At 32.5% G+C, this 14,555-nt stretch overlaps 1 protein-coding gene across 1 annotated transcript; it reads right to left on the bottom strand.

Annotated features, from left to right (window-relative positions):
- Positions 1-1,412: 1,412 nt before the first annotated feature.
- On the bottom strand, positions 1,413-7,082 carry LOC108744535 (protein-lysine N-methyltransferase EEF2KMT). Its single transcript, XM_018480352.1, has 5 exons — positions 6,917-7,082; positions 6,547-6,861; positions 4,123-4,615; positions 3,867-3,977; positions 1,413-1,533 (listed from the first exon to the last, which is right to left on the bottom strand). The coding sequence occupies exons 1-5, from the start codon at positions 6,998-7,000 to the stop codon at positions 1,502-1,504; spliced, it is 1,035 nt and encodes a 344-aa protein (XP_018335854.1). The 5' UTR covers positions 7,001-7,082; the 3' UTR covers positions 1,413-1,501.
- Positions 7,083-14,555: the final 7,473 nt, after the last annotated feature.

Below are 14,555 nucleotides of genomic sequence, written 5' to 3'. Positions count from 1 at the left end.
CGGAGCTGCCTGCGACGCGCTGATGAGATCCAAAAAGATCGAAATCGCGATCCGCGTCTGGCAGTTTCGACAGAATACAGACCACTTCGAATTATATTATTGAAATATTTGAAAAGTTTAATCGCGACAAAAATGTTGTTGACCTGCGTAATTTCTATGTAATTCATCTTAAATTGCACTCTCCACATGTGTTTGAAATTGCTCATAAAATACCAACATCAATGCCTAATTACCGTATAATACAAATTGCTCGATTAATAGTTACGTGCTTAGCACCAGCTCTTCTTCCTGTATATCGTTTTTGTTTCGTGTTTGCTTGAATATGCCTCGTGCCATTAACAGTTTTTTTCATTCGTTCAATTGATCGATAATTAACTATTAAATACACCACATCATTTGCGTTATAGTCTTAGCGCTTCGTTGAAGATATTCCTTTTTAATGCCATTTTGTGGCTTGGTCGAATGGCGAGGCATTTACTGCCATCCGTGCTTATTTCAGTTAATTAATTATTAACGGTATTTTACTGGGGCAGGCAATAGTTTTTGCTGTTGTTGTTCAAATGCATCATGCAAGAGGATGTGTGCCACATATTCGGAAAAGAAAATTCTGCACGAGCCGCAATATTACAGACTTATTAAGGTGTACCGCGTTATTACTACACGTAATAAAACAACTTAAACAGAGTTAACTTCCGTAACTGGGGAGCAACTTGAGATTTTGAGTTGAGGAGTGGTAATTGAACCCGCTATTTCATTTACGAATAAAAAGCAATCAATCAAATCAAATTAAATACAAAGGTTTACAATTGCACCCACTTCCAGTCTTCCGGTTTGTGATTTTCCACTTCGAGATTTCACTTAGTTTTTCCAATGTGACATACGTTTTCAATGCGTCTTTACTTAAGTATAGTACAGTCGAAATAAGAAGGCAAAGTCCCCAATAAATAATGCACACTAAAGGCATATCGTTTTTCTCGTTCTTACAAACGGAAGATATCCTGTCTTTATTCTCTAGACACTCCTCCTCCACAGCTACGTCGAGGCCTGCACCTACGTATAATAATATAAACGCACCAATAATTCGTATGCTAATTCGTGTGAATTACTAATATGCAGTTGTCTTTAAGTAGTAAAATTTCTGCAGCCCACGTTATGTATAGGTATTAATAGTAATTTCTCTTTAAATCAACAATGTTATTAGCTAAAGGTCGTTAAATCGTTTATATTGCTACATACATAGGTAGGGCACTTTTTAGTAATCGAAGACGCATAGAAATATAATTATTCTTAAATTATTTTTAAATTGTTATAAATAAAAATTTCTTGTTTTTGACTGTAGTAACTTAAGTATTAAGACTCCGCTGCAAAAAATTATAAATAAAACAATATACTGTCGATTTTCAAAGACTTAATGACTTATCAGTACATTTATTTATTTTGTTTACCTACATTTGTATGTACAATGTGGAATGCTGAAATGTTAAAGAAAAATCCATAAGTTTCACTCAACTTGACTGACTCCGATGTTAAAATCTAAAAAAAAATATGTTTGTGTGTGAAAAGCATAAAATGTAATGGTAGTCAGTATTTTAAGGATAAATTATAAAGTTAAATCTTCGAATAAACCTAATACGTATAACACGACAGATAAACAAAATAGCTTCAGGATGCAGTAACAATAAATCGCGGTTAAAAAAGTGCATATATATAGTTTATAGTAGGCAGTTGGTACATTAATCAATGCACCTGTAACGTGCATTAAAAAATCAATTACGCAGTATTCCTTGTTTACTTTAAAAAACTAATTGGTTAATTTATGTATTGACGAACTATATACGGAAAGCAACTAATTTTACACTTATGTAACTAATTATAACGCATACACTAGCGGTGAACTGTAAAACCGAGCATAGGAATATTCTACTATTATTATTATGGTAAAGCTAAATTCGTATAAATACATACTTTCAGCCAGTTTTTCATATAAATAATAAAGTATAATACAGTATAATTTGAGAATAAATATTTTTTTTTAATAAAAGATGCTTTGTTTTGAGGCGCTGTGAAAGGCAAGAAATAAAGAATTAATCATCCAAAGAGGTGATATAAACAATTAAAATTTTCAAAATTTACGTAATTCTGGGGCATAAATGTAAATATTTCTCTTCCTTAAGAAATCAAAATTTCTAAATGTTTAGATATATTGTGAGCAGATAGCGTTTAAGGAATCCATATTTTAGATGTTTGTTGGTATTTTTTTTAGAAAATATCTTGACTAAAATTTATCATTTGTTCCGGTCGGGTGTTCTACGACATTAGTGTTGCAACAGACCTCTGCTTCTGCTTCCGAAACTACGGAAGTTCCGCATACTTTTTCACATCAGCTTCTGCATGTGGTTCCGCACTTTTATAACGAAAACTTATCAGAACATAATAAAACCTTATTTCTCATTTTTTTTGAAAATCATTATATTGGAACAACCAAACAAGTCGTAAATATTTATTACTTTTATTTGTTGGCTGAACTTGACCGTTTTCAAAACACAATTTAAATGGAATTGCTCGTTATAACGTTGCTTATTTGACAGGTACCTACGCCAATTTTCAGCGACCCCATTGTAACGTTGTTATCAACCATTTATGTTTATGAAGTATTAACGACAATGTGTAGCCTTACAGCCGGCAAAATATTGTTAATAATGATATTATCCCTGTGCAAATAACTTTATTACAGTTTAGGGCCTAAACCAACCAACGCAGTTACATCGTTTATTTATTTTGTATAATATTTGCTTACTATTATGAGTTTTAAATTAAAAGTGCAATTTTGAAGCCAAAAAAATCATTATACTTCCATTTCCGCATCCGCTTTCGTTTCCGCTTCCGCAAAAATTTACTATTTACTTCTGTTTTTCTTTTAACTAAAATACTGGTATGCAAGGGAAGAAAATATAGGGAAAGAGCGAAAATTAGAAGAAGTGGCTGATTTTAGATACCTAGGAAGTCAGATAAGTCAGAACGGAAGGAGTGGTAAGGATATAAAATAGAGGATAGCGCAGGGTCGTATCGCCTTTAATAAAAAGAAATCACTTCTATGCTCGCGAACGGTTAATCTAGAAATTCGAAAAAGGTTGTTAAAGGTGTATGTTTGGAGCACGGTATTGTACGGGTGCGAAACATGGACAGTGGGCGCGGCGGAAAAGAAAAGGTTAGAAGCGTTCGAAATGTGGTGTTATAGGCGGATGATGAGGATATCGTGGGTAGAAAAGGTTAGAAATGAAGAGGTATTGGAAAGAATAGGAGAACAGAGGACTCTATGGAAGTCAATAAAAAATAGGCGAGATAGGTTGGTAGGACACCTTCTCAGGCATGAAGGTCTAGTCAGAGACATATTAGAGGCAAGTCAATCCTCAATCAACGCTAGAGGTAGACCTAGGTTAGATTACTGTTCGCAAATTGTTAAGGATGTGAGTTGTTGTAGTTTTAAGGAAATGCGAAGTTTAGCTCAGGATAGGAAAGAGTGGAGGTACGTGTCCAACCAGTCTTAGACTGTCGACCTTATGATGATGATGATGACACTAACACACGAGACCATATATGAAATGATAGTCGAAGGTACTTGTACGAATTTTCCTATACCACGTCCCATTTTTCAAAAGATGATGCCACCGTTTGATTATTGCTTATAATTAAATATCCCTATGTTCAATTCTCGGTTCACCTGTGCTATATGCAAATTGGCCAATAAATGATTAAAGAAAAGTACTTAAAAGTTAAGTTCCGTTTACAGAAACCGGTTAATTACTTTTGCTTCTTGTGAGAGTTAATTTATGAATTAGAATTAATTCGAATGATATTTGCTTTACCTTTCACTTCGTCGCGATGAATACAAAAGATCTTCACAGGAACGTCATTCGGCCAGATGAACTCTTTTTGTTCGGGAACATTTAATTTAGTTAGTGAAAGTGAATTGTCGACTAAAATAATCGTTTTATTAACGAACTGTGATTAACAACAATGATTACTAGATAAATTTAAATTAAGTAGTATCGTACATTTACTATTTTCTCTTTCGATGAACACTAGTCTAAAAAGTAATGGTAAAGTTATATCTACACTTACCGACAGTTTTCAGAAATGACTCCAAAGTTTCTGGGTTTCTTTGGGTGCAAGCAAAAATTACTGTTACGTTACAATAATAAATAAGAAGCTTTAGAGCGTTTATAAGGACTGGAAAAATGGATGAATCGTAAACGACGTCCGCTGCAAGAACGTAGTCAATTTCCTTACTTTTACAGAAGTTTTCGTCGATTTCTTCCCAAAATAATTTTAGCACTTCTACTATCTGATTATCACTAACAAATTTTTGAATTACTGGAGATTCACTTTTAGACATATCAGATGTCGACAAGGTATTTTCCAAATTTAATTTTATGTTGCGCGACAAAATATCGAAAACTTGTTGATGACAATCGCTGAACCGTATTATTTTTGGATTGCAGAATCGAGAAATTGTAATTCCTGTTAATCCCAATCCAGATCCTAGTTCTAATATACTTTTTCCTTTCAATCTCTCCCTGTTTGCTATACACCATTCTGATAAAACAACAGACGCCTAATCAAAAGTATCATTTTTAAGTATTTTTAGTATTACGAATTTTATTATTCATTAAACATAATACAGTATAATTTGAGAATAAATATTTTTTTTTAATAAAAGATGCTTTGTTTTGAGGCGCTGTGAAAGGCAAGAAATAAAGAATTAATCATCCAAAGAGGTGATATAAACAATTAAAATTTTCAAAATTTACGTAATTCTGGGGCATAAATGTAAATATTTCTCTTCCTTAAGAAATCAAAATTTCTAAATGTTTAGATATATTGTGAGCAGATAGCGTTTAAGGAATCCATATTTTAGATGTTTGTTGGTATTTTTTTTAGAAAATATCTTGACTAAAATTTATCATTTGTTCCGGTCGGGTGTTCTACGACATTAGTGTTGCAACAGACCTCTGCTTCTGCTTCCGAAACTACGGAAGTTCCGCATACTTTTTCACATCAGCTTCTGCATGTGGTTCCGCACTTTTATAACGAAAACTTATCAGAACATAATAAAACCTTATTTCTCATTTTTTTTGAAAATCATTATATTGGAACAACCAAACAAGTCGTAAATATTTATTACTTTTATTTGTTGGCTGAACTTGACCGTTTTCAAAACACAATTTAAATGGAATTGCTCGTTATAACGTTGCTTATTTGACAGGTACCTACGCCAATTTTCAGCGACCCCATTGTAACGTTGTTATCAACCATTTATGTTTATGAAGTATTAACGACAATGTGTAGCCTTACAGCCGGCAAAATATTGTTAATAATGATATTATCCCTGTGCAAATAACTTTATTACAGTTTAGGGCCTAAACCAACCAACGCAGTTACATCGTTTATTTATTTTGTATAATATTTGCTTACTATTATGAGTTTTAAATTAAAAGTGCAATTTTGAAGCCAAAAAAATCATTATACTTCCATTTCCGCATCCGCTTTCGTTTCCGCTTCCGCAAAAATTTACTATTTACTTCTGTTTTTCTTTTAACTAAAATACTGGTATGCAAGGGAAGAAAATATAGGGAAAGAGCGAAAATTAGAAGAAGTGGCTGATTTTAGATACCTAGGAAGTCAGATAAGTCAGAACGGAAGGAGTGGTAAGGATATAAAATAGAGGATAGCGCAGGGTCGTATCGCCTTTAATAAAAAGAAATCACTTCTATGCTCGCGAACGGTTAATCTAGAAATTCGAAAAAGGTTGTTAAAGGTGTATGTTTGGAGCACGGTATTGTACGGGTGCGAAACATGGACAGTGGGCGCGGCGGAAAAGAANTAAGTTTTGATATTGCTCTTTTAATGTGATACTTTTTTAATATTTTTTTATTTACCGACACAATGATTGTCTTAAATGCTGAAATATTCTGATATACACGCAAGTTTTTCATGGCTTTTTAAGAAAATACTGTCGATAGTTATGAGAACATAATCTTCAACGCATAAATTGACATTTTATCGAAAAAATAGTACAAGGTTATTGAAAGAAGAAAAATATCGAAAAAAAAAGTGTACCTCTATATTTCAACCATGTGTTATCCAGACATGGGAATAAATAATACTGCGGGGACATTCCTTTTTTAAACAGTGGTAAAGTGTGTTTTTTTTATATATTCAGTGTTAAAATCTATTGCAAACTGAAAATTTAAAATACTAGAAATGTTTTGTTCCAAGAAAAGAATATATTAATGTTGCTTCCAATAATTTATTTCTAAAATCAACTGGAAGTAATCATTTTTCGTTAAGTCTTGCGTATTTAGTATTGGTCTTGAATACTCAGTCTTGGTTTTAGTCTACTCTTGTTCGTTCAATCTTCATTTTGGTCTTGCTACTATAAAGACAGTCTTGCAAAAGGTCAAGACCGCAAGACCAAGATCAAGATCAATTTTGCTCATCACTAAAAGTGAATGAGTTTTCTATTAAAATCTTTCATATTCTTACTTCCCAAACGCTAAGTCCTGTAGTTCCACTTGAAATTATATTTGTGCTTTCTTGTATTATAATTGGATCTAAATTTTGAAATATAAAATGTTTAAAATGATATGCAGATGGGACAGGCAGCGCCATCGTTCGTCCCAAAGCTTCATATACACAGTCGTGGATTTCAGTTTTCTTCTTCTCTAAATTGTTTATAATAAATTTTAAAAACGCAGTTTGATAGCTTGCTTTAATCGGATACTTAATTAAGATTGAATTATTAACTGTGTTATTAGTCAGGACTTCTTGAACATCTATGGAGACATTTTCAAACAAATTCTACAACAAGAATAATTACAAAACAACTTTTAACTTACCACGTGTCATTATTTACCTTCCAATTAAATTGCTTTAGTGGGACACAATACATAAACTGCTTTTTAATAAAAAACAACGTATTACCATCAGTATCAGTCATGTTTTTTTTTATTGTGGATGCTTTTAAATAAAGCGTTTTTGTTTATTTATGTTTTCGAGTTTACAAACGTTAAACAGATGACTACAGTATTTAACGTTTTCTGTTTTATTTGTTCTTACAACTTATTTCATGTAGATGGCAAACCAAAACGGTGACTATATATGAGGTGTGATCAAAAATAAAGTACGCAAGTCGAATGTGTTTTTTTTTTTAGAAATGAAATTAAGATTTCAATATCTATTAATTTAAAAGCTATTTTAAATGTTAGAAAATAGATATTTTAATTTAAAAATTAGTAATCGATTTTTTTGAGCTAGTGTTAAGTTTCCAATATTGTTACCACTAAATCATTAAATTAAATTTGATTTTACCGAGATCGGTAACAAGGGTGAATACTAGTAATGAGTAATGAGTAAAGCAAGACTGACACTGTTCCAGTCTTTGTATTGTTTTGGTCTTGCTGATAGCCTCCTTCAATGCACAAATAGACTTTTTCTCGAACAAAATAGTAGAAGATAAGGAAGAGTCTTGGCTTTAGTGATGGCCTTGTTCGTTTGCTCTAGGTTTTAGTTTTGGTCATCTTCGTTCGGTCTTCGTGATTAATTAGGTTTTGCAGCATATCATGAGGTAAATAAATACTATCTATCTTAAAAAAAAGTATACGGTTTGAGAGAAAANGGTGAACAATAAATGACTAAATTTCGAAAAAACTATTGAAACTAAAGCAATAAATAAAATTTCATAAATACTGCATATACCTATCTCTAGAATATTCTATGCCTCAAAAAGAAAATTGAAGCACCCAAAATAAAAATTGGAACCCTCATACAGTCAATTATACGTCTGACCAGTGGCGTAACTATTAGGCGATTAACTATTGGAGCCCAGAGCGGTCTTTGAAAGTGGCAATATGACGTCGCCCGGGGGCAAAATGCACCCTGTTCTTTTTTACGCTGCCCTTTGTCTGACTGTCACATTCTGTTTCTAAAAAGCCATTTAACGTAATCCTTGAAGCTAGAAAATTTCTTACAATTAGGAACTGAGTGCATTCTATATATTTTTGAAAACTATAGGTTTAAAATTTTGGAATATCATTGGATTTTAAATGGAATAATTTCCTTATTATACTTAGATAATATGTGTGCAGATGAGAGCTAATTTTTGTTCATAAAAAGCAAGCAGTTAGTGGATAAATAGGTGTGTTGTTTTGATGATTAAAACGGTATTTCTGTCTATCTTACTTATGATCTTTTTTTCTTTACAGATAATATTTAGTGATTGTGCATATCTGATTTTTCGCCGGAAGACAATGGAGAAAAATAAAGAAAATGACAATGGTAAGTTTAAAAGAAATGTTTGTAAATTTTTCTTTGGATAACACATGTATATACAATTTTCGGCCAACATAATTTTTTATTTTTTATGTAATAAATTAACACCGACGTGAATAATTAAGCGAGTACATAATGAACTCGAATATGTATGTTTTTATACATATGTATGTTGGTTTTCAGAGGAAACTTTCAAAAAGTTCTAAATAAACAATTAGAAACCAATGTTTTAAACTTTTAAAAATCTTCTCACGTAAAAATGCCGGAGAACTTACCATACGAATACGAATTATTTTGTTGTCTTCGCCATCGATTTTGTTGAAGTATCTGGTGATTATATTTCATTTCCTGCTCATTCAGGATAAGCATATTAATTTGTAGGTGCATAATTATAAAAGAGGAAGTAGGTGTACAATTTCCAGCCGATTTACAGAAACCTTATATTTTCGTGAAAAAGGAAATGAAGTGGTAAAACCCATACAAGAGTTTGGTTTAAGAGAAATACTACACGTTTATTAAAACGGTATTAAATTCAACCTCACCACACGAAACAAAAAGTCCTACACCCATAATAAAGTTAAATCGATAATAAACATCTACGACATGATTTGTAAATGTATTAAATGTATTAACATCTCGTTATTATTGTTACGGAGAAATGATGATGCTTTCACTTTTCTGTTAAAGAATATTTTATTGCATCTGCAGTATACATGTGACGGTTATAGGTGAAAATGATCTAGTCTTAGGTATAGGTTTTTTGCGATAAACCCGTTCCCATATTGAGATTTATTACATTTCTTCGAACATGTTAGTGAGAAATCGAAATCGAGAGCTGCCTGAATTTTTACAAATGGTAAATGGAAATAGGTAGGCCTTTTTTGTAATACTTCGTAACTTTGCATTAAAAACGCCGGTGATTGCAGTCGTCAATTAAGTTTATGTAGCAATCACTGGTGTACGTTTCATACGTACATCTATTATTGCTTTTTGTTGACTTTACCAATTGAATTAGAACATAGGACGGATACCTATATACGTACATACAGTGCTTATGTCTATGAATGTAGATCTGATGTGCATGATACTTTTACAATTGCGAGACGTTTGCTCTACTCGCATTAGTCGTTACGACATAAGGGCTCGGCTATCTCAGCACCTCATAGATATGTATATAGAATTTAAGAAACCAATCCTGTCATTAAAAAGGTCAGAAATGGTCATAAAAGATCAATTAGTCCCATTAATTGGTTAGTGATAAGAAAGTCCTTGTTAGTTTCTATATGTTTTCATAAGCCCCATTTCTCATAAAACAGTGATGAGCAAACTTGGTCTTGGTTTTACAGTCTTGGCCTTGCGGAAATGCAAAAATCAAGACCAAGACCGAATATGCAATACCATGACCAAATACCCAAGATTAAACGAAAAATTTTTACTTCCGGTGGATTTGAGTTGAACTATTTAAAGCTGTAAGATGTATTCTTTCCTAGCAACAAAACATTTTCACTATTTGCAATGTTTAGACTGGGACAGAAATTTTCAGTCTTCGTTTTGCCTTGCTCATCATTATGTCATAAAACAATGAACGGTTTATTCGATGGATAATTATTTGTTGACGATTGATGATGATACCGTGGATAGAGAAGATTAAAAATGGCGAGATATTGCAATGAGTAGGAGAGCAGAGGGCGCTATGGAATAGGAGATATTGGTTGGTAGGATACCTTCTCAAGCATGAAGGGCTAGTTAGAGACATATTAGAAGTAGAAGCAAAGGTTAAGAGGAGTACAGGTAGATCCAGATTAGACTACTGTTCACAAATAATTAAGGATGAGGGATATTCTAGTTTTATGGAAGTGTGAAAATTAGCTCAGGACAGGAAAGAGTGGACAGTGTGATGAAGATGTAAACAATTTAGGTTAATTTTTTTGAAAAAGAAATAAAGAAAACGTCCACGAATCTGTAATAACATTTTACGATGTCCCAAATGAAAATACATTATACAGTATGTTTCATGTCATACATTATGTTCTATTGCCGAATATTTAGTTTTATCGTCCATATACAATGTTTTTTTCTAACTAGTCTTATTTAATGCACATTCAAATGAGATGTATTGTTCGTTACAGAGAGTGACCGTTTTGTTACGGAGGGTTAGTTGATTTTGAATTATAAATAGTTTTCTTCTATATTATGGTTTCGTTTCTCAAACTTTATTTTCGTTATTACATTAAATTTCTATATTGACGTATTGATATACAAGATTATATGCAAATATGTACTCATCGAAAAAAATCACAAAATTTCAGCAATAGCTAATTAGAAAGTTATGTATTTAATGCCTTTTTTATACGAGCTGCAAATATTAAATGTAAACAATTTTCACTTTATACTTAAGTATAAGTATATGAAGATGGATAACGACAAATATTAGCAAATGTGGTTTCACAAAATCTGAGTGTATTTCTACTTTCAGAGTTCGTGCCCTGTCCTCATTTTTGTTCTTGAGGTTCTCCGTGGTTCTTATTGACAACGGATAGCATGTTTTATTAATATTATTAAAGCAACTAAGATAATTTTAATTTTACTAAGTGTCCTGTAGATACGATTATGATATATTGAATATTAGAAAATTCTGGGGTTTATTTGTAAATCTGAGGATTTACCAGCATCCGCTGGTAAATGAAAGGATTTCGAGCCGATCTCGTTTTGTTTTACCATTATGGTTAGGTAGGCAAGTACAAATAATGACGATTAGTAAGTGTTGGGCTTAGCCCATCGTTCATGTTTCGCACCCGTACATCGCCGCGCTCCAAACATACACCTTTAACAATCTTTTTAGAATTTCTAAATTAACCGTTCGCAAGCTTAGAAGTGACTTCTTTTTGTTGAAGGTGACTCGACTCTGCGCTATCCTCTGCTTTATATCCCTACTACTCCTTCCGTCCTGACTTATCTGACTTCCTAGATACCTAAAATCAGTCAGTTCTTCTAATTTTTCGTTTCCTATCTTTATATTCGCCCTTTCCTTACTTTTCCTCCCTTGCAAACCAGTATTTTTGTTTTAAATTTATTTATTTTCATACAATACTGTTTTGTTAACACCTCTTCCATTTTATTTACAGCTATCTCTAACTAATCTTTGCTAGATGCTATATTATCTACAAATCTAAGCATACTAATCTTTGCCCCTATTTATCTATCCCTACAGTTGTACTGTCTTTAATGATGTTGATCGCGTCTTCGATGTACAGATTAAAAATTATCGGTGACAGTGTACATCCCTGTATGACTCCCTTCCTAATATTACTAGTAAATTCTCAGGTACCCAATTATTTACCGTTATGTAGGTATACTGATTCAGAACGAGAAAAAGTTCTTAATAACGGTTAATGCAATAAAAAACAATAAATAATGACAAACTGGTGTGTTGTAAGTAGAGCCATCTCATTATCAACACATCTACGGTTCTGTCTTCTGTCCACAAATGTGACATTATTCTAATAACTGGGTGAAGACATACATATATGAACAGTACATACTGATCTATACTTACGTAGGTACATACGTACAAACATATCTATTATACAAAAGGTACAGTTACTGACTAAAGTGTCCGCTAGTTATATCTTACCGTTGTCGGATCACGTTCACACGTTTATGCGAAATTATATTATTATTACACTTATTCTGTGTTCTAGTGGTTCTAGTTTGCAAAACAGTTTTCTGGCTTACCGCAACATTGCTCTAGTTTCACGCGAAACGGAATAAAAAGGACTTATTTTGTTGTTGTAAATGCAATTATGCCCATAATGGAATGTACAGTTATGATTTACACCTGCAAAACCAGTTGGACATTTAAATTTTTGTAAAATTTTTTCTAAGGTTCAGTACTTGTACCTATACCTATGAATGTTGTAATCAAAACACAATAAATGTAATACGCACTTCTATTAAAATCGAACCCTGACAGCGGCCCTAACAGGTCAGAAGTCAGTTTTTTAGTTGAGTTTTAAAATAGTTTACTGTATAATTCATTCATTGTTTTAATTTTCACTCGTTCTGGAAATTCGATATTAATGAAAGTAGCTGAGTCTTTACAGTAAGAAAGCGTTTTAAATTCTGAAGATCGAAAATCGCAGCAGTCACTACCTCCAAGAATCAATCCTTACAACGAGACTTGAAGTTAAATCAGTTTTAATTTATACCTACTTTACCAACGTAGTATGCATCTCTCGCAAAATAGTACTTTTATTAGAATTGTTTTATATAGGTAAAGGAAAACGTTCAGCGCATATAGGAATTTCACATTTCATTGTCGACATTTTCTCATTTTATGTATGTCGCTTGAGCGAAAATGTGGAATATATTTTCTCATCCACGAAAATATCAAATGTTTCTTTGAAAACTATTCTAAACTAAGTACAACCCAACTCTAACTCATTATTATGATAAATGTCCCTACTTATTACTTGGTCCACAACAGTAATATTACACCATAATATTGTATCACTATGTACCTGAAGAACAAATCGTTAAAGATACTATACTATCTAGTATACAGCAATAAATTTTTGATTTTACAAGTTCAAAATCATCACATGCGCTAATCACACTTAGGTGAAATCCCTCTTTTTATTTTGATAATAATTCTTTGACACGTTTTAACGTTTGTGGACTATACCATTTTTAATCAAAAACTGTGAGCATTTCTTCTGTGATATCTTTGGCGACATTTTACATCCAGGTCTACGTGTCCAGAAATATTGACTCTACATGTGCATCATTTTACATTTACACACGGATTGAAAAATACAAAGTCTATCAGGATGGCGGTCTACAAATACGCTTATTTGATAAGATATCTATATCGTTTGTAAATCATTTTATTGTGTTATTAGAGTGTAAATACCTGGATCACAAAATATTTGAATATACCACAAATAGNAATGTGAGAATAAATATTTTTTTTTAATAAAAGATGCTTTGTTTTGAGGCGCTGTGAAAGGCAAGAAATAAAGAATTAATCATCCAAAGAGGTGATATAAACAATTAAAATTTTCAAAATTTACGTAATTCTGGGGCATAAATGTAAATATTTCTCTTCCTTAAGAAATCAAAATTTCTAAATGTTTAGATATATTGTGAGCAGATAGCGTTTAAGGAATCCATATTTTAGATGTTTGTTGGTATTTTTTTTAGAAAATATCTTGACTAAAATTTATCATTTGTTCCGGTCGGGTGTTCTACGACATTAGTGTTGCAACAGACCTCTGCTTCTGCTTCCGAAACTACGGAAGTTCCGCATACTTTTTCACATCAGCTTCTGCATGTGGTTCCGCACTTTTATAACGAAAACTTATCAGAACATAATAAAACCTTATTTCTCATTTTTTTTGAAAATCATTATATTGGAACAACCAAACAAGTCGTAAATATTTATTACTTTTATTTGTTGGCTGAACTTGACCGTTTTCAAAACACAATTTAAATGGAATTGCTCGTTATAACGTTGCTTATTTGACAGGTACCTACGCCAATTTTCAGCGACCCCATTGTAACGTTGTTATCAACCATTTATGTTTATGAAGTATTAACGACAATGTGTAGCCTTACAGCCGGCAAAATATTGTTAATAATGATATTATCCCTGTGCAAATAACTTTATTACAGTTTAGGGCCTAAACCAACCAACGCAGTTACATCGTTTATTTATTTTGTATAATATTTGCTTACTATTATGAGTTTTAAATTAAAAGTGCAATTTTGAAGCCAAAAAAATCATTATACTTCCATTTCCGCATCCGCTTTCGTTTCCGCTTCCGCAAAAATTTACTATTTACTTCTGTTTTTCTTTTAACTAAAATACTGGTATGCAAGGGAAGAAAATATAGGGAAAGAGCGAAAATTAGAAGAAGTGGCTGATTTTAGATACCTAGGAAGTCAGATAAGTCAGAACGGAAGGAGTGGTAAGGATATAAAATAGAGGATAGCGCAGGGTCGTATCGCCTTTAATAAAAAGAAATCACTTCTATGCTCGCGAACGGTTAATCTAGAAATTCGAAAAAGGTTGTTAAAGGTGTATGTTTGGAGCACGGTATTGTACGGGTGCGAAACATGGACAGTGGGCGCGGCGGAAAAGAAAAGGTTAGAAGCGTTCGAAATGTGGTGTTATAGGCGGATGATGAGGATATCGTGGGTAGAAAAGGTTAGAAATGAAGAGG

This window comes from Agrilus planipennis, unplaced genomic scaffold (assembly GCF_000699045.2).
Source record: "Agrilus planipennis isolate EAB-ADULT unplaced genomic scaffold, Apla_2.0 scaffold28, whole genome shotgun sequence".
Lineage (NCBI taxonomy): Eukaryota > Metazoa > Arthropoda > Insecta > Coleoptera > Buprestidae > Agrilus > Agrilus planipennis.
This window is presented reverse-complemented; position numbering and strand designations above follow the sequence as displayed.